The 27,755-nt window shown below is 39.7% G+C and overlaps 1 protein-coding gene across 15 annotated transcripts; it reads right to left on the reverse strand.

The window, feature by feature from the left end:
* NFYA (nuclear transcription factor Y subunit alpha) lies at positions 1–27,609 on the reverse strand. 15 transcript variants are annotated; one of them, XR_013487032.1, is made up of 12 exons: positions 25,437–26,738; positions 24,780–24,864; positions 23,343–23,491; positions 21,343–21,429; positions 17,550–17,696; positions 14,701–14,832; positions 14,136–14,241; positions 11,653–11,819; positions 9,793–9,966; positions 9,148–9,249; positions 3,507–3,658; positions 1–2,765 (listed from the first exon to the last, which is right to left on the reverse strand). XR_013487032.1 is itself a non-coding variant. In XM_078155383.1 (10 exons), exons 2-10 carry the CDS (start codon positions 23,415–23,417, stop codon positions 2,712–2,714), a joined length of 1,038 nt encoding a protein of 345 aa, XP_078011509.1. In that variant the 5' UTR covers positions 23,418–23,491; positions 27,162–27,251; the 3' UTR covers positions 1–2,711. The 15 variants fall into 15 exon arrangements, 5 of the variants coding, with proteins under 5 accessions (XP_078011509.1, XP_020855276.1, XP_020855277.1 ...); XR_013487035.1 differs by lacking the exons at positions 24,780–24,864; positions 25,437–26,738 and adding an exon at positions 27,500–27,609; XR_013487039.1 differs by lacking the exons at positions 24,780–24,864; positions 25,437–26,738 and adding an exon at positions 27,162–27,251 and having other exon boundaries at positions 21,346–21,426.
* Between the last annotated feature and the right edge of the window lie 146 nt (positions 27,610–27,755).

A 27,755-nucleotide genomic window follows, 5' to 3' on the forward strand; every position in this document is an offset into this window, starting at 1 on the left:
TTCCCTAAAACACAAACTTTTATTTTAATATTTTTATAAATTTCTTTTAAAAAATAACAATGGGAAATTACTCTGAATTCCCATGTCACCAATGATCACCTGTACTCCCCTCTCTAGGGGAAAAACCTTCATATAGCTTAAGGTCACAAATGAAAGCCAAGACATTATTAACAGGCACCCACAACCCAGAAAACGTTCCCCTGGTCCAGCGGTATAGACATGGACAAGTTAATATGTAACAATGCACTTAAAAATATATTTATATTTATATATACATACACACACAATTATCCTGCAAAAAAAAAAGTACTCAAATGAAATATAACACTATACATTATGCCAATCATTCATTCATCCAGTCAACCACTTTTTCAATTGTAAGATCATTAGAACAGTCACACCTACAAATAAGGAAAGGATTTCCTAGGAGCAAATAAAAATAATTTCCCAAATCCCAAACTTTCCTTGCAAAGTCATGGTGTTTCAAGGTAACAAAAAAAGACCTGACACTCTAAATGCAAAAGTGAAATTGAAAACTGAAGTATTTTCCTCCCACCATCCCCCTCCCCCACCAAAAAAACCTCAAACAATAAAAAACCCTAAAAGAACCTAAAAGATGTAAAATAGAATAACAGAACATTTGCAGGGTTGTTACTATGTACAAGTTTACAAACATAAATAAATACAGTTTAAAAATTGCTTTCCTTAATGAGCTTGAGCTTTAGAGATCAGGTTTGAGGGGCTTACTCTTTTAATACTGGATCCGAAAGATAAACCAGGAATCTAAAGCCCTTCTGTTTTATCATCATCATACAAACTTTGTTCTTAGCAAGTAAACCAAGCCTCTGAAACTACAGAATAACAAATGATCACTTCCCAAGGGAGCATCTGAAAGGGGCAGAACCTCCTGGCATCTAGAAGCCACACTAGATACATGGATTCCAGAACCTATTAGTCCTGGGATGAGGGAAATGTACCCAGCCATACCTCTGCCACTGTCCCCATAACAGCCCTTATTTTTTAGATTCATTTCCTTTTAAAGGTTTAATTTTTCCCTTCCTTTTTCATGCAACATGTTTACAGGGAAGACAAAATTGAGAAAGCATCCCCCTTTCCCTTATACTTAGCTCCAGCTTTTTTCCGTAGAAATACTGAATATTTTTACCACTTTTGTTCAAAAGACAGTGACTCTTCGAAAACTATCATCTTAATTCTCTGAACCACAAGGTCCAAAAGGTGGAAGCTTGTTTTATGATGGGTACTCAGATCTGGTAACTCTGCTCCATTCCTGATGTTTTGAGGGCTCCAGGATCTATTTCCAGTTTGGTCCCACAGTAAGGGTACAATGTGAAAGCCTTTCTGTACAAGACCCCTGAATCAAAGTATAAGGTTACATCTTAAATGGGGAAAGCAAGTGGAACTAGGCATCCATACATCAGCTGCCAAGGGGATTTGCTGCACGAACAAAATTTCATCACTGGCTCCAATAAGTAACATGGAATAATCACGGCACCTAGGTGAAAGCAATGGTTTTTGGAAATGGCCATGGACTAACAAAATAAATCGCAGACTAAAAGACAGTAAGTGAATTTCTACTCCCTTGATAGGTTAGGTTTTAGTATGAATCTGTTGCTCACTCTTCGCTTCCTAACAATCTACTCCAGGTCTCCAGAGTCATGTTATAAAACAAACACACACATACTCCCCCCCCCCCAAAAAATAACAAATCATTGCATTCTCCCTTCTATTCCTGAAGTGCTGTCAAAGATTGACAGTTTTACAAAAAGTCTGTGATCAGTAACCTACAGTTTCGCTCTCTTGACATTTACTGACTACAAATGTTCTCAGCATCTGAATGCAAAAAGAATTTAAGTTGTTCTGTTTTCTGCTCCAGGAATGGCAACTTCTAGGACTGACCATCCCTAGCACCTCATAGGGGGAAAAATGAGAAAATCTGTGATCCAGGTGATCTCTATATATCAGTTACATTTTCAGTGTGGGAAGGCAGGTAAGACCACCTAAGCTGAGAAGAGAAGCATTTTAAAATGCTAGTGAGTCTTTGAGTCTTTTACTCCAGAAGTACATTTTCTTCCCCTTGGCATTAAACCAAACAGGTGGATTCAGGTTCTTGCTACAATCATAGGCTGACTGAACCTTATTCTTAGGGAATAGCATGTTCTTTACACATCACAGGATGGCAATTTCCTCTTTCTGAAAGTCATCTCTGCATGCAACATGTTCTTCATTCTGTTGGTCACACATAAAATCTCAAACTTCATGGATGGATGAGACTAACCAAACTCCAAATGGGAAGGAGTGGGCTGTGGTTTCCTGGACTGCAGTCTTGCTAACGATTGAACAGTATCTCTCCCCTGGGATGGCCCTGCTTCACCAGCGAAATTAAGTGCTGCTTGTAGTACTGTCTCATTGGCTTTTTGTCTCTTGTACCATCCAAATATATGAAAGACTAATGTCATTAATAGTCTGAAGTCCTGACTGAGAGGGGTGGGACAGAGTCCTTGGAATTTCAATTCACCAGAGATCACTGCAATTATAATACCAAACCACTTATGAAAAATCAAGTGGTTGCTGTTTCGTAGAAAAGGTCAGAATGTGATCATGAGTGTCCCACTGGAAGGTCTGCTCAATTTCCTGGGATAACGGGACACAGTGGAGAGGAACCTGGATCAGCTCGCTCTCTCTGCTCTTGGTTAGGATACTCGAATCATTTGTGCCATTGCTTCTTCATCTGCTTGATTTGGATCCTGTAGACAAAGAAACGATAAAAAAAATCACCTTTCTTCTCCAAAGTTAAATACTTATGATTTTCGCAACAAGTCTTCATAGAAAAAAACAGCTTTATCAAAAACAAAATTCAGTATACAAAAAGTGTATCTGTCTACACAGTTTGCAATAAGTATATGGAACGGTTAGCATTGCCTGCACACTGCCTTTTTAAAAGGTAGAAGAGATGGGGCTAACACATTCCACTTCCAACATACAGGTACTTATAAGTGCCAACTATGTCCCTAGCAGGAATTACAAGAGAAATATAAAATAATCCCTGTCTTGTGGAGCTTGTGGAAGGAACATCTAGGTCCAGGAACTAGGGTTCCTGGCAGATAGGCTGTTTGCTTTTCCTTAAATGAGAATGAAACCATTCACTGGTCCAAAAGACTAAGGTTTCAACTACTGAAATAATCTCTCTTCACCTAAATACAAAAAACCAGCAACAGGAGGAATTCGGGGCTCCTTGGGTATGGCACATATTTCTGACCAAGAGTGCTATCAAGGCAAATTTGGAAGCAAGGGGAACTATTATATCCTTGCTAAATATCCTTTATGTGCTATTGTTGACTAAAACTCCTTTTTTGAATGTTAGTCTATAAGTTTATTTTGGCCTTTATTGGCAGGACTGAATCAGTAGGACCTCTTGTTTGAAGTGGTGGGAGAGAAATGCATAGGAGTTGCTGGCTAATGTGAAGGTAGGGGGAACTTCACTCAACTGTATCAAGGTTGTATCCTTGCTGAAAATCCTCTCCATGCTATTAAGTGAGCTTCTTTTTGTTAATTGTTAGATGATCTATGAGAGTCTCATTTCCCTCCAATCCACCAGACTGGATCGAGTCAGGCCTGGCCCACAACTGACAGCTACAATCTACTTAGAGATGAAAATAACATAATTCTTAAAAATATTCTTTTTAAAATTATGAATCTGAAAATCAACAGACATTAACATTTTCATATACAAAGAAAAAAGAATTGTATATGGAACTGTAAAACTCTATTATGTAACCCTGGTTTAAGGATATCATAAGTTAACACTGTAGTACCAACACTGACCTGCTTCCTCTGTTCTCTTCTGTATATTAAAAAAACAATCTTCACTTTCTTTTCTATCTTTTCTTTTCTTTTTTTGGCCTAAGTCTCATAACCCTTCCTCACTTCCAACCCCAGAAAAAGATTAAAGTTTTCCCAGGTAACAAATAAGCACAGTTAAGCAAAACAAATGCACACACGTTTGCTAAGTCCCCAAATAAATGACTCATCATAATGCACCAGGAGGCCATCACCTCTGCCAAGAGATGGGAAGGAGGACTGATTTATCATCTGACTTCTGGAGTCCTGATCAGTCACTGCAATAATCATAGTTCTTAATTCTTTCAGTCATGCTCTTCTACAATGCTGTAGTCTTCTTATACGTTGTTCTCTTGGTTCTATTCACTTCTCCCTGAATCAGTTCAAATAAATCCTTCCCAGGTTTCTCTCAATCAGTCCCTTCGGTCATTTCTTATAGTGCAATATTCCAATATATTAACGTTCCAAAATTGGTCCATTGATTTTACAACTGAGAAGCACCCACCATGTTTCTAATTCTTTGTTACAATAAAAGTATTGCTATAAATATTTTTCTTCCCCAGTGTCTGTTTATCTTCCTGGGGCATACCCTTAATAGTGGTACTGCCAAATTATAGGATATGCAGTTTAGGCTTGGATCCAAATTATTTTTTATAAGTATTTAATCAGTTCATAGCTCTACTACCAATGTCTGTGCTCCCATAGCTCTTCCAACAATTGTCATTTTCCAGTTCTAATGTGAGGTGGAACCTCAGAACTGTTTCAAAATGAATTTTTATTATTATTAGAGATCTGGAGTACTGTTTCATACAGTTGTTGACAGCCTGTGTTCCTCTTTTGGCTACCCTCCTAAAGTTTCAGTATTTTGTTTCATAATTACAGTTTTTTAAAGGAATTTATCTATAGGTTCCATGATTTGGTTTTTGACCAAAAAAGATTTTGTTGCTGTTTTTCATAGTTTTTCTGGAGTTCTGTAAATGAATAGGGCCATAGAACAAGTAATGGGAATGGCGAACCAAGAAGTCTCAGACTTCGGGGTCCCACCCTGTTCTCAGTCCCTCTCTCCTCTGTTCCCAAACTGGGAAGAGGATTGATCCATACTTTTTCTTAAAAAAGAAAAATGTTTTTATCAGCATCTCAGTACTTTGCCCTATTTCTTTTCTGGGAATCAGACCCTCCAGGAACCCAAATTTCTGGCCCCTGGCAACACCAGTGGGTGAGGCAGGGGGAAAGAGTCTATGAGGAACAGTAACAGGAAACTGGATATCCACTGGTTGGTGTATTTCAATAGGGATGAGACCCTTGATCCTGGCCGAGGAAGAAGGTGCCTCCAGCATTCTCAGGAGAGTCATGGGCTAGTAAGATGGCAGCCCAGAAGATTGGCAGAGGTTTTGTCTACGATAGTACTGTCCCCAGAAGAGTACAGCTGGCAACATTCCTGGAAAGACCTAACCAGTCACATGTGCCAAGAACATTGGGTGAAAGGTACAGTCTCTATCTAGGTTTGAATGCTCTCTTGGAATAACCTTTATTATGTAATTTTTACATAACAATTTTTAGTACTTAGTAGAACCCCATGAGGTTCTAAAGCCAGGTTTGGAAGGCAGGCTTTATTCAGCAGGATGAGAACCCAGTTTGACTAATAACAGAATCTCCTAATTATCTATTATGGTCAGAGACATAACTGGGGGGAGGTGTGAATCAAAGTACTTGGGGAAGGCTTCATATAGGAGGTAAAACTTGGGTAGGTGAAGAGGAGGAGGAGGGGCACAGGGCATTCCAGAATGGGGAAGTAGCAAAAACCAAAGCATAAAAGCAGGATTCATAACTTGGGCAGAGGCAATGAAGTGTGAAATCTGACTGAAATATATCTTCTTGAGAGTGGGGATTATATAAATTTTTTTTGGTCTTTTCATTCTCAGTAGGAGGTACTACCTACCACATAGAAGGCACTTAAATGCTTGCTGAATGATGAAACAGAGAAATCATGCTCTAAAAAAAAAAAACAGCCAGTAAGACTGGATAGGAAAAGTGAAATCCAGGTGGAAGGTCTTGAACTAGGCAAAAGGGCCTGGACCTGATGTCATAGGAAATGAGATACCCAAGTAGACTGCTGAGCCCAGTAAGGATATGATGGAAATATTAAGGAAACTTAATCTGGCACTGGTGCTGTGAAGGATGGATTAGAAATAGAAAACTGACCAGGAGACAACTGAAGTCGAGTAGGCTCAATCATGGGTAAGAGGACAGGATGAAGTCTACCAACATCGTGATAAAGGAACCAAAAGGACTTGGTGATAAGTTACACACATAGATGATGCCAGTGTTTCCAATTTGGAAAAAAGTGACAAAGGTTGTAATGAACAACTACTGGCTAATTGTGGAAGGGAATTGGAAGCTAAAATAATAAATTTAGTTCTGGATACGCTCAATTTGAAGTGACCAATTAACATTCTGTATGCAGTTGGGAATGTGTGACTGGCATGAAGGTTAAGATGTCACGACTGGAGATAAAGATTTAACAGCTGCTAACATTTATATAGCGTTTACTATGTGCCAGGCACTGTGCTAAGCACTTTACAATGCTATGAGGATCAAGACATAGTAACTGTGAAACATTTAGCATTGTGCCTGGTATGTAATAAGTACTATATAAATGTTAGTTGTTATCATTATCATTATCGTTATTATTAATGTTCATAACAATCCTGGGAAATAGGTGCTACTGTCATCCTCATTTTACAGATGAGGAAAACTAAGGCAAACTGGTTAAGTGACTTGTGGGTCACTCAGTGAGACTGGATCTGAACTCATGTCTTCCTGACTACAAGCCCAACACTATATCCACTGTGCCACCTTTGTTGTGATTGAATCATTTTTTAGTCATATCTGACTTTCCATGATTCCATTTGGGGTCTTGACAAAGATAGTAGAGTAATTTGCCATTTCCTTCTCCATTTCATTTTACAGATGAGGAAACTGAGGCAAAGGGGGTTAAGTGACTTGCCCAAAGTCACACAGTTATTAAGTGTCTGAGGTCAGATTTGAACTCAGGAAGATGAGACTTCTTGACTTCAGGCCCAGCGCTCTATCTACTGTCCCACCTAGCTGCCCCTTTTAGCTGACCCTTAATCCAGAAAATAAAAGGAAGAAAAGAGGACAGGGCAATGTCACAGAACGAAATCCTCACTCAATGAGAAGAGAAGTAGTAGAAAGAATGCTGGACCTGGAGTCAGGAGAGCTCTGTGTTCAAACCCCATCTTGACATGTACTAGCTATGCAACCATGGGCAAGTCACTTCAGCTCTGCACTTCAATTTCCTAATCTGAAAATTAGGGATGATGATAATAATCATCTGAAATATTCATTATCTGCCAAGTCCAATGGATTCCTCTCAATCCTCATCCTTTGTGACCTCTGTGCAGCCTCTGACAATGCTAGACACACTCTTCTCTCAGAATTACTGGGACACCTGCTCTTTCTTGGCAATCCTCTGACCTAGCTGCCCAATCCTTCTCTCCATCATCATCCATATTCCACAGCTAACTCTGGGGTACTGCAATGTACTGTCTTGGGGCCTCTTCTCTTCTTTCTCTGTTCTCTTGGTGACCTCACCAACTCCCATCTCTATACAAAAGACTCAGATCCAGCCCTAGATTGAGTTCCAGAATTCCAAATCACCTGTCTATTAGACCTGTGGTGTCAAACTCAAATGGAAATGGGAGCCACTACTCTGTACATAAGGATTGCTGTACATTGCATACTGACTTAACTTTAAAGTGTGATACATTTTATTGCATTTTTATTTTGCTGAATATATCCCAATTACATTTTAATCTGCTTTGGGTTGTACTAGGGCATGATGTGGGCCGAAAGTAGCCCAGTCTGTGTGTTTGACACCTCTGTACTAGACATTTCAAAGTGGATATTCCAAAGGAACTTCAACCCCAACATGTCCAAAACAGAATTCATTACTGCTTTCTCCAAACCTCTTTTGAATTTCCCTCCATCTGTTGAAGGCACAACCATCTTTCCAGTCATCCAAGTTCATAAGCTTGGTTCATCTTTGACTCTTTCAGCCCATACATTCAGTTTCCAAATCTTGTTTTTACTCTACCTTTATATAACACTTCTCACATTCTTTTTTTTTTTTGGTGACTTGCCCAGGGTCACACATTTAGTAAGTGTCAAATGTCTGAGACCAGATTTAAACTCAGATTCTCCAAGGCTGGAGCTCTATCCACAGCACCACCTAGCTGCCCCCATTTCTCACATTCTTCTCCCACTCACAACCACAAACTTAATTCAATTTCTTATCGCTTCTGACCTGGACTAATGCAATGGACTCCCAATTGGTCTTACTGCTAACTCAATTGGTCTCCTCCCCTCTTCAACCCATTCTCCACACAGCACAGGTCTGACCAAGTCACTCCCCTGATGAATAAACTCCAGTGGCTTCCTATCACCTCCAGGATCAAACATAAACTCCTCGGTTTAGCAGACCACTTTTCAGGCCATATTATACATGATTCCCCTTCACAGGCTCTACAGTCGAGCTAAACTGGCCTTCTTACTATTTCTCCCCTTCAAACATCCATCTCTCTGCCTTTGCATTGGCTGTACGCCTGACTGTACCCCTCCTCACCTCCAACTCTCAGAATATTACTAAGTTTCCTTCAAAGCTCAGTTAAAATGCCATCTTCTGTAAGAAACCTTTACTGATTCTTCCAAGATGTTTAGGGCCTTCCTTCAAAAAATCATTTTGTATTTACTTTGCAAATACATATATATATATTGATCTGAGCTAAAATCTCACCTTCTGCAAGAAACCTCTTGCTCCATATCCATTTATATTAGTGCCTTCCCCCTCAGTTTACCTCTAATTTACCTGGATATACATAGCTGTTTACATGGTGTCTCCCCAATTCAAATTTGAGTTCCTTGAGAGCAGGGACTATTTCTGCTCTTTTGGGGGGTATTCTCAGGGCATTGCTCGGCACATGGTAAGCACTTAATAACTTTCGTTTGTTAACTATTCACTGACTACATGTTTTCTCCTCCAATAAAATGTAAGCTACTTGAGGGCAGAGACAATTTCATTTTTTAACTTTCTCCAGTACCAAGCACAGTGCCTGCCTGGCACATAGCAGGTGCTTAATAAGTGCTTTTTGATTAACATTAGTACTTATCTCACAGGTTGTTATGAGGATCAAATGAGATAATGTACATTTGTTACAACTAACTTCCTAGGTTTATGGCAGTCATTGTTCTTATTACTACTATCATTACCTGCATGTGAGGACTATCCTTTTCCTTTGGAGAGAAAAATCGACCACCTTCTCCACGTTTCCTTGCCATGGCATGACGATGCCTAGACTCATGTAAATATTTCTGCAATGACAGAGATCTTCTATTTAGCTATTAACTTATCTCTAGACCTCAATTATTTAAGTATAATTTCCCGCTCAAAACAGCTTGAGCATACATAGTCTCAATTCAATGAACAGTTTTTAAGTACCTTATGACATGCAAGGTACTACGTTTGGCAATGTAAAAGACAAATAACTTCAATTCAGTGGGAAAAGTAGAGAATGGTCAGGAAGAAAATCTGATAATCAGTTGAATACCGTAAATAAGTAAAGCTTGTTTGAAATAAAAATTTGGTTCCAACTCTATGATTCCCAAATGTCAAAATCTACTAATACCCAAAACACCATTCTGTCTCCCTTCTTATAATTCACATAAACATGGAAGATGATGTTCATATACCAAATTGGGTCTCTCAGCTAATTATTACCAATGAAGACAAAGAAAAGCACTATAGATAAATTTCTAGAAAAGTCAAAGGGGAAACAGATTGATCTTATGACTACTAACTTATAGACCACAAAAAGACCCAATGTACTTCCTTATACTTTGCAATTATATATTTACCCTCCTTTCCTTGGGGATTTTCCCTTCTGCCTCTAGTTTGGCCCGAGCTTGTCTCCTCTTCAGAATCCGGTGATACTGCTTAGCATTCACATAGAGGGGCTCCTCTTCAAGCATTTCTGCTCCAGGCAAGGGGATCCTCTGGATAGCAGGCACAGAACCAGCCCCTGGTACCATCTGAATAAGAAAGAACCCATAACTTCTTAATTAGCAGCATAAAGGCCTCAACAAAGCAGAGTTGCTGGATCCCTGCATACTCTTTTTTTTTTCTCTGTAGCAAGAAACACAAAGATGACTTTAAAAATCTCAAAACAAATCATGTCCACTGCTTGCTTCATCTGCTATGAATAGCTGCTGCCATCTAATGGCTATTATTATCATTACTAATACCAGCAGTAACAGCAATCAGGTACATACACACACAATAAAGTTGGCAGAATGAACCAATCTCATTTTACTTGATATTTATTCAGACTCATTACCGCGTGACACAATGTTAGCTCAAACCTACAGTAGCAAATACCAAGAATAATTATCTTCTGCTTGCTTGCCATTTCTGATGAAACAAACTAACCAATGATAGCCAGCTTTGTCCTACTGAGTTTTTGGTGTCCTAGATAGCTGACTGTGGTCCATGGGAGCCCCTCTATAAGTCATTTGATCATTCTTTTGTCATGCTTGCTAAGTAACTATCCCAATAAAATTGCTCTCAAAACTCTCTGATCCCTGAGGCCCTTTTCATGCAGGAAAATTCTGTATATTCTTTCTACTGCAAACAGAAACTGCAAAATTCTAGTCTTTACTTTGTTATGAGTTAACTTGTTTATGTATAAAGTACTGAACCCACAATCCTTGTGGGATTGAACATTTTCCCCTAATCTCTGAAAGCATCTCATTGTTGGTAAATATTATGCAGTTTACCTAAAATGTCCCTCCCTGATAAAGTTTTATGTAAATGATATGTTTTATAAATTAATTAAAAATATAAACTATTTTGCTGTTTTTAAGGGGCTTCCTTAGCAAAACTCTTCAATAACTCAAAAAATCCTTTGTTAAAATGATTAATCACTCTAAATTATTTACTAACATACAGATTCTCACCTACTAACAGAATGTAAGCTCCTTGCCAGCAGGCAATGTTTTGTTTTCATCTTTGTGTCCCCAGTGCTTGGCACGGAGCCTTGCACATAGTAGGGGCTTAATAAATGCTTGGTGAATACCTGCAATGAAGGGCAGGGGGAAGGAGAAGGGCAGCATGAGTGGAGGCACAGAATGGGATCCTCCCCACCCCAACACACACACATTTCTTTATTAGTGAAGGCTCCACCTGTAAGAATTTCACTTCAAAATCAAATCCTTAATTTAAAAGTATTATAGACCTTCATAATTCATGTGTATAAAAAAGTCTTACATAGGTTTTTATAGGATCTCTGTAAAAAAACAAAGGCTAGAGTTGTATTATACAGCTTTTGTAAATGAAATTAGCTCTGGAAGGCATAAACTGAGATCTTAAGGAATCATCAAAGAAAAAGTCCGTATTGTGTCACAGCATCATTGTAAAATCGAGCTGGAAAGAATCTGAGAGAGTACCTTGTCCAAATTCTTCATTTTACAGATCAGGAAACTGAGGTCCAGGAAGATTAGATGATTTACCCAAGGTCATACAGGTGCTATCAGATATGGGACTGAATCCAGGTCCTCTGACTCCAGAGCCAATGCTCTTTCTATTGTAATTATTGCCACAGAATTATAAACCCAGGCAGTACCTTAGGGACGATGTGGCCTAATGCCCTCATTTTATAGAAGAGTAAACTGAGTACTAAAATCTCTAGAGAAAAGGAAGCAACAGGATCCATTACTCACCATGACCATTCCTCCTGAATTGACCACATTCCCAGCAACCGGTAGTGTCACAGTAACAGTCCCCTGTCCACTGCTAGTTGTATTGGTATTGGCTCCTGTCTGGACAATCTGTGCTCCTGCCAAACTGGCTGCTGGGATGGTGATCATGCCGGAAACAGGGACTGTAACTTTAAGAAAATAAAACATTTGTAAAAAGCACAAATAAACAAGGGAAGTTAGTCTTTCTTCTATTGAGCACATACTCACTGACCCAGGTAGCTACAGAGTAGGAAAAAACAGAGGCAGTCACTTTTCCATCTTTCTATTAAGAACTGATTTACTTATCCCATATTGGAAGGTAGGAATTTTTTGTTTTTTAAAGGATCTGCATCTGTAGAATCCCCTCCACAAGTTGGCCTGACTATAACCATATGTATAAATTTTATTCAAGATCTCAGGATCAGTGAGATTTTGTGTGTGTGTGTGTGTGTGCGTGCGCGCGTGTGTGTATAGTCTTTGCAAACCTTTACATGCTGCACCAAAGTCAGCATAATTAAGTTGTTTCACTCAGACTGTCAATAAAAGTGCCTTTGTAACAAACTGTATTTTTATATGGTTCTAGTACTGACCAGAAACCAAAGGATCTAGGTCAGAGTATTCACATTAAGTATTTTTAAATTATAGAATACTACAGTTGAAAAGGCCCTGAGAGGTTATCCAGTTCGGCTTTCTACCCAATGCAGGAACCTTATCTCTAAAATATTCTGGTTTTGTATGAAACACATTCAGTGCTGAGAAGCTCACTACTTCACAAAGTAACCCATTCTACTTCTGGGTGCTAATAGAAAGTTCTTTACAGTGAGCTGAAATCCACCTACCCTGTAACTTCTACCTATTGGTCCCAAATCTAACCACTGAAGTGACCAAGAGGAGTAGTAGTTCCCTCTTCTATGTGACAGCCTTTCAAATATCTGAAAACAGCATATTCCTTCCCTAAAGACTTTTCTCCAGGTTAAATATTCAGTTCAAAATTCAATTCAGCCAATACTTCCTTAGACGATGTGATATCAGAATTTCTACAATTCCTGGTCACTTTCTTCTAGACTATTTGTCAATTCTACCTAAACACCCTTAATATTAGGTGCCTAGAACTGGATGAGACTTCAGATGTGGTTTGCCCCATGCCATGTAGAGTAGGACTACTGCCATTGAGGACAGGACACTTTTATTTAATGCAGCCTAATTGCATTTGGTTTTTATACATCTCAAACCTAATAAGAATGTCTGTTGAACTGAAAGTCATATTGTACTACTGAAGGCAGCTAGGTGGCACAGTGGATAGAACACTGGGACTGGAGTCAGGAGGATATGAGTTAAATCTAGCCTCAGACACTTACAAGCTGTGTGACCCTGGGTAAGTCACTTATCCCTGTTCACCTCAGTTCCTGATCTATAAAATGAGCTGGAAAAAGAAATGGCAAACCACTCCAGTATCTTTGCCAAGAAGACCCCAAAATAGGATCATGTTAGTTAGACAAGAGAGTTAGACATGACTGAAACATACTATTGACTTGCACTGAGACTAAACATTCAACAATATGCTGTGATTGCCCTGCAAGTCCCATCTTTCTGGTTGTTGGACCAGAACTGTGAATTCACTGGTAGAGGAAATTCTTTCTCCAATAACACCTGTTCTACAACTTACAATATTAGAGAGTTGCCTGAGGAGATTGAAAGGTTAAGTTATTTGCCTGGGGTCTTCAAAGAGCAAGAATGTGCTTGACTCCAAGATCACCCATTAATCTCCTACACCGTGTTGCCAATCTTAGATTATATTAAAAGAAACATTAACTTCACATCAAGGGAGGTAATAGTTCCACTCTGCATCCAAAGTAGTGGATTTCCCTTTAAAATAAGCATTCAACGCTTTTCACTGGCAGTGAACTGGAGACCCAGCCATTCACAGCCCAAGGTCACAAGAAGTCAGCTGCAAAATGTAAATGAAAAATCAGATTCCCAGTTCCTTGAACAGATGACAAAGTGTCCTTGGATCAATTATACTAGCAACAAGACTACAAATGCTATACTTCCAGAAGCTAAATCAATCCTTCCCCACCACAACCTTCTCTCTCCTAATACCCCAAAGCTTCCACTTTTAAAACCCTGACCATCTTCAATATTTAAACTCCAATGTATAGAAACATTTCCACATTTGCTCTCAAAGAGCTTTCAAAGTCTGAATCAGCAAGACTCCTGAGACCAAGGTTTTATAAGTTTCTTGTGGGGAAAACCTCTTCTCATTTGGAAAAAGTGATCACCATATTTTGGTAAAGGAAAACTATAGCAACTACTCAAATCTGAGACTAAGAGGAATATATGAAAGAATGAAAAGTACTATTTATGGGAAGCTAGATGCCCCTTCTTCAAGATTATGCCAACCACCCAAGAGAAATACGATATACCTGAGAGAAACAGTGACATGTAGGCACATATATTGCCCATACCTTGCTGGAGGATAGTGCCATCTGCATTGACTGGTTGATAGACAATGGTCTGACCTTCCGCTGTCTGTGCCACTTGCTGCCCTTGGACAGCTATCTGCTGCTGAGTCTGCAAGGAGCCAAGGATAAATACTATCAACAGGCAATATATATCCTCCTAAAAGTATGTTCAGAGTAAAAACAGGATGTCACATAGGTCCACATACATTTCATAAGCATTTTATTGAAAAGGGATTAGTTTAATCCAAAAAAGCAACTGTAAGAGAAAGAAAGAGGTTCCTTACAAGGGTAAAGAACTGAACTATCACAAAAAAGGGTAAATGTGGCCAAGACAGAAATAGAAGTTGGAGAACTCTCATTCCTTCTATTACATACTTGTTTCAAGTTTTCAGATTTTTTAGTTTCACTTTTACCTTAAAAATAAAGATGAGGTTTAGATCTGTTATTTAACTTCTTCATCTTTTGCAGCCATTAACTTCCCATCTCTAATATATATGAAATGTTTTGGCTTAGCATCTTAATACTTCCAAATTAACCATCTTATTGCATTCTAGGAGACAGCAGTTACCTGGGTCTGGCCAGCAGTGACGGCAGTCTGGGGCTGCTGAATGATGATCTGCTGGGTTTGGCCTTGCTGACCCTGCACCTGCACAGCCTGACCCCCTTGAATCTGAATCTGTCCTGGCTGTACCAACTGGATCTATAGAAGTTAAAAAGATAAAGAAAGAAAATTATCTCATCTTGAAACTTTCCTCATTTGATTTTCTAATGCTACTTTGTCTCAATTTATACTTCAAAAAAATGGCACACAGTAAGAAAGGAAGGAATGGCATTATCTTTATCCTCCTCATCACTGTGAATCAAGAATGACTTATAAATTATTTCACTTTAGTTCAAGAAGGAATGGAAAGCTCCTGAAGTAGGATGGATTTCATAGGATCTATAGAGCTGGAAGGGACACATACTAAAGAAAAGCCAACTACAGTGGCTAAGAAAACACTAGAACAAATTTCTGAGCTAAGCTGTAGGACCTCTTCTAGAATACTGAGAACACAGGAAGTAATTATCTTTCAAAGACAGTAAATATAAATCCCTTTCTGAGAGGCATGGGGAAGAAATAAATAGCCATCTCAAGGTATCTTACAGATGGAAGAGTTTATCATTCTTAAACAAGAAAAAAAGGGAAGAACTATAAAATTTTTAACATTAATTTTTAAAATTTCGAATTCCAAATTCTTTCCCCTCCCCTCCACATTGAGAAGGCAAGCAATATGATGCTCATTATACATATGAAGTCATGCAAAACACATTTCCATATTGGTCACGTTGCCAAAAAAGAAAAATAAAGTGTAAAAATGTGCATCAATCTGCACTCAGAATTTATCAGTTTTCTCTCTCAAGGTGGACAGTTTTTATTCTGAGTCCTTTGGAATTGTCACAGATCATTATTTTGATCAAAGTAGTAAAGTCTTTCACAGCTGATCATCATTACAATATTGTAGTTATTGTGAACAATGTTCTCCTGGTTCTGCACCCTTTGCTTTGCATCAGTTCATATTGTCTTCCCAGATTTTCCTGAAACAATACCCCCCTCACTATTTCTTATAGCACAACAGTATTCCATCATAAGTATGTAACATAAATTCGTTTAGCCATTCCCCAATTGCCAGGCAGTCCCTCAATTTCCCATTCTTTGCTACCACACACACAACAAAGTAACGTATTGCCACTGCTTCTGGAAAGGCTGTATATATTCTTGTATGATTTTACCAACACCCCTGTGACTCCCCAGATCAAAATACCCCTCCCCCTCATTTTCACTCCCCTTTATGTGTTCTCTCTCCCTTTATATTATTTAGGGTAGAAACCATCTCACTTCTGAATTGGTATCCTAGTGTTTAGTATATGATTTGGTATACAGTAAGCACTTAACCAAGGTAGCTGGTGGCATGAGTGCTGGGCCTGAAGTCAGGAAGACTCATCTTCTTGAGTTCAAATCTGGCTTTAGATACTTACAAGCTTGTGTAACCCTGGGCAAGTCACTTCACCCTGTTTGCCTTAGTTCCTCATCTATAAAATGAGCTGGAGAAGGAATGGCAAACCACTCCAGAATCTTTACCAAGAAAACCCCAAATGGGGCCACAGAGTCAGACACAATTGAAAAATGACTGAACAACAACAAAACACAACACATTTAACAAATATTTTTCAATTATTTCAATAGTACTGCTTAAATTTACACAAATTCCTTCGGACAAAGGTCCACCTCACTCCTGTCTTTATTGATTAAAGCAAGTTTCTAAAATCCTATTCCTTATCCTATATATCCAACATTAGAATGATTCTATTTCAGTTTCTAATAAGAAAAACCAGATGGGTATGGGGAATTAGGGACTATTAAAATCATTTAGTACAATTAGAACTGTTACCTACATTCATAACCCCAAAACTATCATTGATTCTTTTCCTCCCCACCACATCCAATCAGTTGTCAAATCCTGTCAATTCATCTCCCACAACACTCACACATTGGTCCTCCACTCCATTCACAGAACCACCAGACTAATACAGGTAGGTCCTCATCACCTCCAACCCAAACTATTATAACAGACTCCCAATGGATTTCCCTGATTCCAGGTTCTCCTCTCAGTCAATCCATTGTTTACAGTTGCAGCAACCATCTTCCTAAGGCACAACTATGACTATATCACCCTTCTACTCAGAAATCTTCAGTAGCTCTTCAATGCCTTTAATATAAAATACGGACCCCTTCGCTTGGTATCTGAGGCCTTCAATACTATGGCTTCCACCTATCTTTCCAGCCTTGTTTTATATTAGTTCCTTATACAAACTTTATGTTCTAGAAGAGCTGGAACACTAGACATTCTCCTGATTTAATACATATTCTATTCTCTATGTATTCACTCAATCCATTACTCATGACTAGAATGGATTCCCTCTTCATCTCAACCCCTCAAAAACTTTGTCTTCTTTTATGCCACAATTCAGGTACCACCTCTTCCATGAAGACTCCCTGATGCCACCGCCAACCCCCAACTCCTCTCGTTATTTGTATTCTATTTTTTTTTTGTGTTCATGTTGTACTCTCCTAATAAAATATAAACTTCTTAAGGGTAAGAACTGCTTCATCTTTTTATCTCCAAGATCTAGCACACAGTAGCAAGCAGAAACCTGGTAAAAGTTCGGTGAAATTAATCAACAAATGATTTGTGGCAATGTGCATTCAATTAATCTGAAGAACAAGTTAAACAAACACTTATTAAATGTCAAGTGCACTGTGTTAGGCTGAGGCAAGACAAAAAATAAAAAAATATATATATATATATGAAATTAAGAAAAATTATAACATCAATTTACATCGTAATGAATTCCACACAATGACATGAAGAAGCTTACTTGCTGCAATCCTTGTGTCCCAGACACAGGTACTTGCATGATGGTCTGACCTTGGCCACCAGGGACAGCCTGGACCATAATGGGCTGGCCAGCTGACGTGATTAGTTGACCACCACTCACTTGTACCATCAAAGGCTGGCCCTGGACCTAGAGATCAACAGAATAAGAACAATGAAATAAAGCTACACAGAGAAAGAATTTAACTATAAGCCAGGCATCAGGACTACCTACTAACTTTTTTGTCACTCAGGACAAAAATGTGCTGGGAATTGGGGTGAAGAAAAATGAGTGTATGAGGCCTTCTATCAACGATTTTCAGTGTAAGGTATATGTGACTAAATGTCAAGGCAGCTTAAAGTTAAAATAGAACACAAGTATAATCTTTTGAAGTTTCAATAAATTTACAAAAAACCAAGATTTTTATCAACATGCATGGAATAGTTGCTGATAAGAAAACTTGGTTGCTTGCCAGCAGACCAATTTCCAGGAATGGCATTTATCAAGGGGGAGAGTGAGGACTCCAGGTAATGGGGGGAGAGGGGGGAGAGAGAGAGAAAGAGAGAGGGAGGGGGAGGAGTATAAAAAATACAAAGTGCCTGTGTGGAAAGCACCTTCATTTGGTGTCTTTAAAAGTAACTCCTCTCTTCATTTTCTTTCAACTCTGATTCACTCTTCCAAACTCACCTTGAGGATTCTGAGTCATTTTCATCATTTAATGCTTACTGCCTTAAATTATAGATTGATCTTAAATGGATGCACTACATGTGCTGTTCCAACCAACATGAGATGTTTGGATCCCCTTAAATGTTCCTTAATACCACCATGTTGATTTTAATTTCAGTAGAATGAGGAATGTGGAAATTATATAAATGCAGCTGATATGAATAGAATTCCTACTTTTCAAGAGGAACTCATTGTAAGCCTGGAAGCTACAAGTGGGATGTAACATCTTGATTCTTAAAATGAAATGTTCTTTTCCCAGAACTCCTTCTGGAAACCACAGTGCAAAACACTTCAGTGAAATAAGAATGCTCAAGGGCCACAAGCCTAGTTTGGACCTTCTGTTCTCAGGTTCCATCATAACTTTGGGATAGGAGTTCTTCCAAACCAATAAAGGAAACTCTTTCACAAAAGAACTTTACACTTTAAGCCACTAAAATTATTCCCTGATTAAAAAAAAAATTAGTAGCTGACCAAAATATGCTGATAATGGGTCAATTTGTACTTTCAGAGACTACAAAGTTAGGAATTATTTTCTCCACTATAAAAACAGGTGAGAGTAAAAGAACATTATGAAGACATTTCAAATTCTAGGCTTATTAATTCTGTCCCTTGGAAGAATTCCATATTTATCATCTACAAATTCTACTATCATATTCTTGTATACCTGTTTCCTCTTCCTTCTCACTCCAAAGTGGATTCCTTTTGAGACACACAGTCCATGTAATATTTGATACATGGATAGGTTTTCAGAATATTTATTGCATAAATACCTAAAAAAGCAATTAACAATCCTCTAAAATAATGAGATCCCTAGATAAAAAGGGATGCCACTTATTTCCATCAAGAGCTTCCTTTAGTTTAAAAAAGCCTGAAAGTACTTAAGATAAGCTTTAAGTATGGCACTCCTATTTATCTGGCTATCCATCACCTCTCAATAATTCTCCAGATCACCACTTATATGCACTCAAAAATGAACCCTAAGGAGAAGTCTTTGATATGTGAACAGTTAAAAAGTACATGCACAAGACAAGCAGTAACAGTTAAGCAGTATGTTATTATGTTCCCATTCCACAGGCAGTTAATGACAATCTGCAATACTTACAGACAGTTCTGGCTTTGTGTAAATTGGCATTACACAAATTCAATTTTATGAATTCTGAAAGAAATCTGCATTCCAACACACCTATGTTAACTTTACTGTACAGTACTGTGCTCTCTCTCTGCTCCAACACTCTGAGGCCTCCCACCCCATCCCACCCCCCATAAAAACACCCAAACCTCCAAGTGAAAGCAGAAGAAAGGACATTTGGAGAGACCGTTGGGGAGTTGGCTTGAGAGCTTGGCAAAAGAGACCTTTGCAGCACCCTCCCCAGTGTGTTTGTCTTCTGTGTTTGGGTATGGCGTTTATGTCTATGTCTAGCCACCTCATGGCTGGCCCAGCCCCCTGTATGTTCCTCCTTCTGTTCTCATTTCTCTGTTCTGGCCTCTGTCGTTGAACCAGACCAGTGCATGCCTTCTTCCTTTCTGTCTCCCCCCCTCACATCTGGAGGCAAATTCATATTATGTAAAAATTGCTTTACATAGGTCTGAGGAACAGTCCATTTACTTAAAGCAAGAACTGTCTGCATTTATATATTAAAACTAAAACAAAGAAAGCGTAAAAGATGGATGAGCCACTGAACCCTAGGACAGATACCATTAGGGTAACCATATATAAGATCAACTTCTTCCAGGATGTAATATTCAGAAATTTGCATAATTCATTATCCCACAACTATTCTTTTCTGACAAACTGGCATGAAAAGGAAACCAGTACCAGTCCAGTAAGGAGCCATGCAGTTCACAACACTAAGCAGTAAAGATCTGAGCCTTGTACCCTAGCTTTTGCTTTGAAGAATTTCCAATCTATGTGGAACAAATGAAACAGGCCGCACAAATAAGGGTTTGCAATGACTTACCTTCTGTCCTAACTGTTCAATTAGGTAAGTTAAGGAAATACTATCTTCAGGTTCACAGATTATTACACTATCTAATCCCAAAGTTTTAGATATAGAATTAGAATTCCGCTTTTCTGAGCAAAAGCCAAGGCTCTTCTTTTACCAACTTATCTAGCACACTATGGAGAATACTGGTTGGCTAATTGATTTAAGTAGCCCTAAAGTACTGCCTACTAAAACTCACAAAGGGGACTTCTGGCCTTGGTCCCTAAAAGGGAAGGAACCTCCCTCCAAAACCAACAGTAGAGTAATTCTCAATCTCAGGTCAGGAAACGGTAATGGTTTGTACATATAAATTTGATGAGCTTATTTGTATTTCACCAATATCTATTCATGGGATGTTCCAGTAGAGTTTCTAGCACAGAAAAAACTGTTTAATTTAACCATATAAAGATCTATTCCAGGGGACTATCCAATATGCTAATTTCTGAAGCTTTCTATTGACGAAGTGCCTTATCCTGCACTTTATCAATGATAATTCTTTAATCAACTTAGCTTTTCTATTGCCTACTTCGGGACATCTAATAATGTACTTCCTTCTATGAGAATACATTATACTGTCAGCCCACTACTACACTAATTTATTCAAAATAATACATAATATTAAGCTTCCTATTTTCTAGCCATTTAGTTCATTAATTAAAAAATGGCTAATCCAAGCCTTATTCATTTTTTTCTTGTTTCCTTTTATCTCAAATTATTGACATTCAGTTACATGAGTAAAGATCAAACTCCTAATTAAATTTCTAGGTTAATTTAAAATTCCTACTGCTGAGAATTGCTTCTAGTTACCTATTCAATCATTTACTTTCTATTAATTCCAAAACTAGAGATACATATGATTTCAGAACTGGATGACAACAGTTTCCTGCATGCTTTCTAGGAAACATTAAGAAACTGAGCAGGAATTTTTATGGGTCTCAAATGAAAACTGGCAGCATCAAATAGAGGAGAGAATCATATGCCACTCACTTTAACATTCCCATTTCAAACCCTGACAAAACAGCATCAGACATGAAGTAGAAGGGAAGTTCATGCAGTGCTCACATAGATACAATTAGAGAAATCACCACTACCTGGAGTGTCTGGACTTGCTGGCCTGAGGCGGATGCCACCTGGGCCTCTGTCTGCAACTGGACAGCAGTGACACCACCCTGCTGCTGGGAACAGGAACAGGAATAGCTTGAAACTTGACAAGGAAATGCACAGCTCAAGACAAGAGATCACCTTACCTCCTGGAGGGACCGAGAGATTCTTTCCTCAAAAGCCCCCTTTCCTGGACTCAGACTGAAAGAACAGACCGAGTTGCTACTGTCATCAACTGGAACAATGATGGGGAGGATAAGCATCTGTCCTTTTACTGAGACTCAAGACTCTGTTCTTTAATATGCCATGGTCATATTAGATGCCATATCATCATGTTTAAAACCAAACTGTAAGGTAGCTTTCAGAAACAGGCAATTTCAATTCATTTGCTTATGGAAGCATTACAGGGCTCCTTTATATTATAGCACTCATTTGTTATTCAACTGCATTTAGATAGCAAAGTTATTGGAACTGCAGCTACATTTTCAAAAGAAAAAGGTACATTTGATGAATTTCACAGCATTTGAATACAACCAGTTCAAGTCATATAATGAGTGCCTACTACATGCAAAGCACTATTTTAGACAGAGAAGGATATAAACACAAGACTAGACCAGGCCTGCACAACCTGTGGCCCACAGCAGCTTGTGGGCACACCAAAGAATTTCAGGCAGCCTACGAAAAATGTAGAGAAAAACATCCTCTACATTTTTTGTGGCCCACCCAAAATTCTTTGGTGGGACATAAGCAGTCTGCACAGGCTGCAGGCTGTGCAGGCCTGGACTAGACCTTTGCTCTCAAGAACCTTAAAAATATCTATGATGCAATGGGGACAAATTATTAAAGACTAAGCATCTTTACAAATTCACAACTTTTATAACCTAAAACTATTTCTATTCAACTCAACTACCTTAGAGGCAACAAAGTAGTAAATGAATCTAACGGTTTTCACATAGCTGTGTCTATTTTAATGATTATTTCTGACAAAAAAATTTTTTCACATCAATTAGCATACTAACTAGATGGTGAAGCTTTTGTGGAAACTGCTCATTTGGAAAGGGTGATCTCAGTGAACTGAAGTCATTTTGATTCAAATTGACTTCATCCTTTAGCCACTCATCAAGAACAACTTTCTGTTATACCCTCTGGAAACTTCAATTTTCTAAGTACAATATGTTAAAGTTTGGAAACAATGCCAAAACCAACAAAAAGTTAATTCCCTTTTCATTTATACCTGATCAGCAATTGTATCTGAAGTCACACTGAGGTACAATGAATAATGTCTCTTACTTGGAAAAAAAGTAGAGGTTTATCCTAAAATAAAACTAAGCAAGAAACAGCAAAAAATGTCATCTACATACATTTCACAACAATACCGTTCCTGGATTTGGGATTAATTTAAAAACCAGCAGCTCTTAATTCTTTTCCAACGCATTATATTTGCAAGTGCAGCTGTCTAAATATCCTAATGCTGAACTAGATATTAACTTTCCAAAATAATCATCTTGTGGACCAGTTCAAAGCAGATCTACTTGAATCAAAGTGTCTTGTTTTCATCTATTATAGAAAGCCAAGGTGTCCATACATCAATTCCATCAGGAAAAGAAACAGAACAGAATCAGTTCAACATATTCACATGAAGACAAACTCAACAATTCCAAAGTTCAACATGAAAGTAGCCTGACATTTTGAACTTCAATAATTTGTCAGGAAACCTAGGTTAATTAATAAAGAAGGCAGGCTGTTCAGGCAACATGAAGAAACAATTCCAGTGGGCTGTGGATAGAATACAAGTTGCAAAGAAACCTGAATGCACAATTTGAGATATTGAGTCCAAATATAATGAAATATTACCAGGCAAATTTCTAGACCTTTGCATCTCACCAAACCCAGAACATGATAATTTTTCAGTGGTATTATAGCAGTCCCTCTTAATATTATAGCCAATTCTGTTACTTTAGTTGTCAAAGTTGAATCATTTTCATACCTGCTGCTGAATCTGTCCAGCCTGCACGACAATCTGTTCCGTAGAACTATTGCTGTTTGCTGTATACTGCTCCATGTCTCATCTAGGTTGCAATTCCGTATGTGACAATCTCCCGCTGGATATCTTGAGATATGGCTAAGAGTGTGCTCCTATTAGAAAAGTTAAGAAAGAAATGTTACTACAGGATTACAGTCAACAGATATATAGATCACTATAATAATATATGATTAATTCATATAATTTAGCACTAAAATTACAAGGCTAAATTAGTATACAGTCAGATTGTAATTACAATAAGCGTATATTTCTACAACAGTTTTTAAAATAATTTCAAGGCAGGTGGCACATTTGTAAGGCCTGTCTTCATTCAGTGCTACATTACATATACATGATTTTAATCAAGCGGGTAGATTATATAGGTCTGAGATCAAATTCAATATTATTCAAATAGCCATTAAAGGTTTTTAAGTAGGAAAGGACTACCTAATCATAATCTAGAGGATTCTGGAGTTTGCATAGGATTCAGTGAATAGAAGGAAATGCATTTAAATGCTGAATGTATCTTTGATTTCTTTTAAATTCTCAAACTCCTCTACACTTTCCCCAAGTAAACTTTTCCCCCATGATTTCACAATTCCAGAATTTTTATTTCTAATCTTCCCTGAAAGTCAATACATGTTGGTTAATGTGAAAGAATAAACTGGAATACAAGACAAAGAGTTGAAAGTCAGCCCTGGGCAGCTTTTCCCTCCCAATGTAGAAACCTAGTCCTTACCCCTTCTACAGAAATTGCATATATGAAATAACTACAACTCACATTACAGACACATGTATGTACGTACATACATACATACATGCATACGCATATACGTATAGCTCATTTGATCCTTATAACCCTGTCGGAGGTAGGTGCTATCGTTTCCCATTTTACATATGAAGAAATTGAGGTTCAGGGTTATATAGCCAGCCAGACCATATATACAGTCTCAGGAGACATATCTAAAGGTTACCCACTCCAAGTCCAGGCATGTTCTATACACTTCTCCAGACGCCTTTGAAGAGCTCAATTGCATGTGACCCTGATGTTCAATAAAGCAAAATTCAACTTTACTATTCTTACCTTCAGTTGGCCAAATGACAATTTTATTTAACACAGTTTTGCCTCAAAAATATCCTTCTTCTACACTGAGTGGTCAACTTTGACAGAACACAGTATGCCTTTCTGGCTCTTATCCCACCCTATGATTAACGTAAAATCTAAGTCTTAAATTCACACACGAAAATAAAGTTTTTGTAAAAAAACTATTTTCCTAAAGTATCCCATAAAAATTGCAAAGCCCAAAACTCAGAGATCCTCCAGTGAACACAACATGCATTTTCGGGGCACAATTCTAAGAATGAAACTTTTAAGTATCCCAAATTTCAGTGCACACTCACATGGATAAAATACATGTGCACTCTCCAGCAGAGAGCAGAAAGACCGAGCTTGAAGAGCTTCCCTATGTTGGATTTTCCAGTGTAGCTTTTAGTTTTGTGAAGAGAATTTAAAAACATGAGATACTTCTTTAAAAAGACATACAAAAACATATTCCAAAGGCAAATGTTATTTTTTAATTATCCATGCCATCTCGAACTCTATTCGGTAATGTGTGTAACTAAGAACTCACTACTACTTTTATCAAAGAAAACTGAATTCTAAGAAGCAAAGCAGAGGGGGACAATGTTCTTTGTGGGTTTGTTACTTAACAGAACCAAGAAAAAGAGTTGGGACAAAAATCTCCTTTTATGTACAAAAGAAACTAGTAACAATAAGCAGAACCTCTCAGAAAGTTGAGTGATTTTTCTACCCAGCTCTATGTCAACCCTTTCTTCATTTAATAAATTCCAATGGACCCATATTACCCCCAACAAATAAAAAAATCCTGTTTGGCTTTTAAAGCTCTTCATAATCTTCCTACCTTGCCAGTCTTCTTTTACTTTCCTCCCTTCTCAGTATTTCCATTAAGTGACAATGGCCCCCTTGCTATTCCTCTAATATGACACTCTTATTTCCCAACTCTTCATTTTATCTGTCTCCATACCTGGAATTCTCACCTTTCTCATCTCTGCCTCCAAGGTTCTTTCAAGTTTCAGCTAAAATTCTACTTTCTGCAAAATGCCTTTCCGAGTCTTGGTTAATGCCAGTGCCTACCCAAGATTGTCTCCAATTTATCCAATGTACATCTTGTTTGTAAGTAATTGTTTGCAAGTTGTCCTCATTAGATTTTAAATTCCTTGAAGGGACTGTTCTTGTCTTAGGGGGCATTCCTAACACAGTGCTTAGCACTTACTAGGTATTTAATTAAGTACTTCTAAACTCGACTTAATCTTGTGACACACACACACATATACATACATTTCACTGGAATCCAAGTACTATACAACTCTACTGAGAAGTCACCACTTGCTAAAACTTTACTGCAGCCAGAACCATAGGATTTAAAGTTGAAAAAGACTCATTTTTTTTTAAGAAAAAGAAGCTTGGTCCTAACATGAAGACAAACACATAAAAATATTTTTTTAAAAACAGACTTAAAATGCAAAATATTTCATAAATAGGAACCTAACTATACACTATATACAATAGGAGAAAAATAAATCAAGAGAAGGAGCCTGAGGTCCTGGCTGCCATAAATCAGGTAAGAAAGAAGATGGTGATAGGGGAAAATTAACTCCATGTTTTCTGGGTATAAGAAAATATTCAAGATTAGAGAAAGAGCTCCTGCAGTCAGTCTTTCGAGAGGAGAACAAATTGGTACAGGGAGCTTCCAGGAGCCAAACAGACATGCAGCCTGGGAAAAGGAGGCAGCTTGGTTTGGCACCACGTCTGGAGGGGGCTGCTGTTCTGCCCCAGCAACGAGAGAAGAGGAAATGACGAGCCAAAAGGGGGTGGTAACGGTAACGGGACAGGAGACACAGGGAATGTTGGCTGGAAGGAGGGGCATGGTCAGGCCAGGGGAGTGGGGGGTGGGAGAAGTGGAGGGGAGGCCACGAGCCTCCCGGATCCAGGAACCAGGCGGACAAGGGAAGTCAGACAGTAAAGGAACCAAGAGGGAGAGTGTGGGGGGAGGGGAGACCACGGCAGGGGTCTTTTGTACCCGTCCTGGGTTGTGAAAGGGGGACTGGCCAAGGGTCTAAGCAGAGGATGGGGTGGGGGCAGAAGACGGAGCAGGCGGGGTTTTAGGGTCCAGATGATTAAGTAGGGTGGAGAGGGGTACGAATGAGTGTGAGTGCGTGTACACATACACACAAACGTACAAAGGGCACGTCCAGACAGAGACCACGGAGGGGAGCAAGGGGTGCTGGGTGGTCAGTAAGGTCGGCAAGGGTCTGGAGGGGTGGCATTAACTGGGGACCCGTCCTCCACATCCCCTGCAATCTGTGGGCCCAAGGAGGTGGTGCCCGGGTCCCAGGGAGGTTGAAGGTAGCGCCAAGAGCCGTGGCCGAACTGGGGGTCCGGGCCCCATCTGGGGCGTCGGGACCCCTGGGTCAAGGCGCCGCGCCCGAAGAGGCCCCTGCCATCCCCACACCGGCGGGGCGGCCCCCTGCAGGCCTAGGCCGGGAGTGGCGGGAGGTCCCTGGTACAGCCACACCACGCCAAGGCCCGGTTCCAGGCAGGCCCGCCCCGCAGGCTCCGCTGCTGCCGCCGCCGCTGCCGCCACCTGCCCGGCTCCCCGGGCTCGGCGGGCGCCTGGGCCTCTCCTGAGTGGTCAGCGAGACCCGCCAATCGGGGCGCTGGGGCCGGCTCTGGGCCGCTGGATATTGGCTCCTCACACTCACCGTGCCTCGCTCCCCCGGTTCGCTGCCCGCGCTGATTGGCTCCAGTACCGGACCCCGAAACCCAATCAGAGGCTCCAGCCGCCGCTGCCGCCGCCACTGCCGCTGCCTGGCAAAATGGCGAACGCGAACAAAGGAGCCCCGGGCCCCCCCTCCAACCGCCTCGGCGCAGGCGCCTGTAAGCCACGCCCCCCTCCCCGCCCCCACTCCCCTCCCCACCTGCGGGCTCTCCCCACCCCGTGCTGGGTGCGTACGGCGCACGCGTCGCCGAGACCCAGCCCAGGCCCCACCCCCCAACTTCCGGAAGAACGCGAAGGCTCTTCCAGGCCATGTTGACCCACCCTTTCAACTCAAACGCCACCTTGGAGATGCTACTGCGCAAGCGTTCACCGGCCCTTTCCGTCGTCTCCCCCAATGTCCGCCACAGATCTTTGAAAACACACCCCCGTGCTTGGCGCGTAAGCGCCTATTCGTCCCGCGCATGTTCCCATTCTTCGCATTACGCATGCTTAGCCTGGCGGCGGGAGAAATCTCTCGCCGGAAGTTCTCGAAGGGGCGCCACCATAGAGCGCAGCCCTTCCCTCCGGTTTGGCTAGA

The sequence above is a fragment of the Phascolarctos cinereus genome, unplaced genomic scaffold, assembly GCF_003287225.1.
Source record: "Phascolarctos cinereus isolate Bilbo 61053 unplaced genomic scaffold, phaCin_HiC Scaffold_5;HRSCAF=322, whole genome shotgun sequence".
NCBI classification, from domain to species: domain Eukaryota; kingdom Metazoa; phylum Chordata; class Mammalia; order Diprotodontia; family Phascolarctidae; genus Phascolarctos; species Phascolarctos cinereus.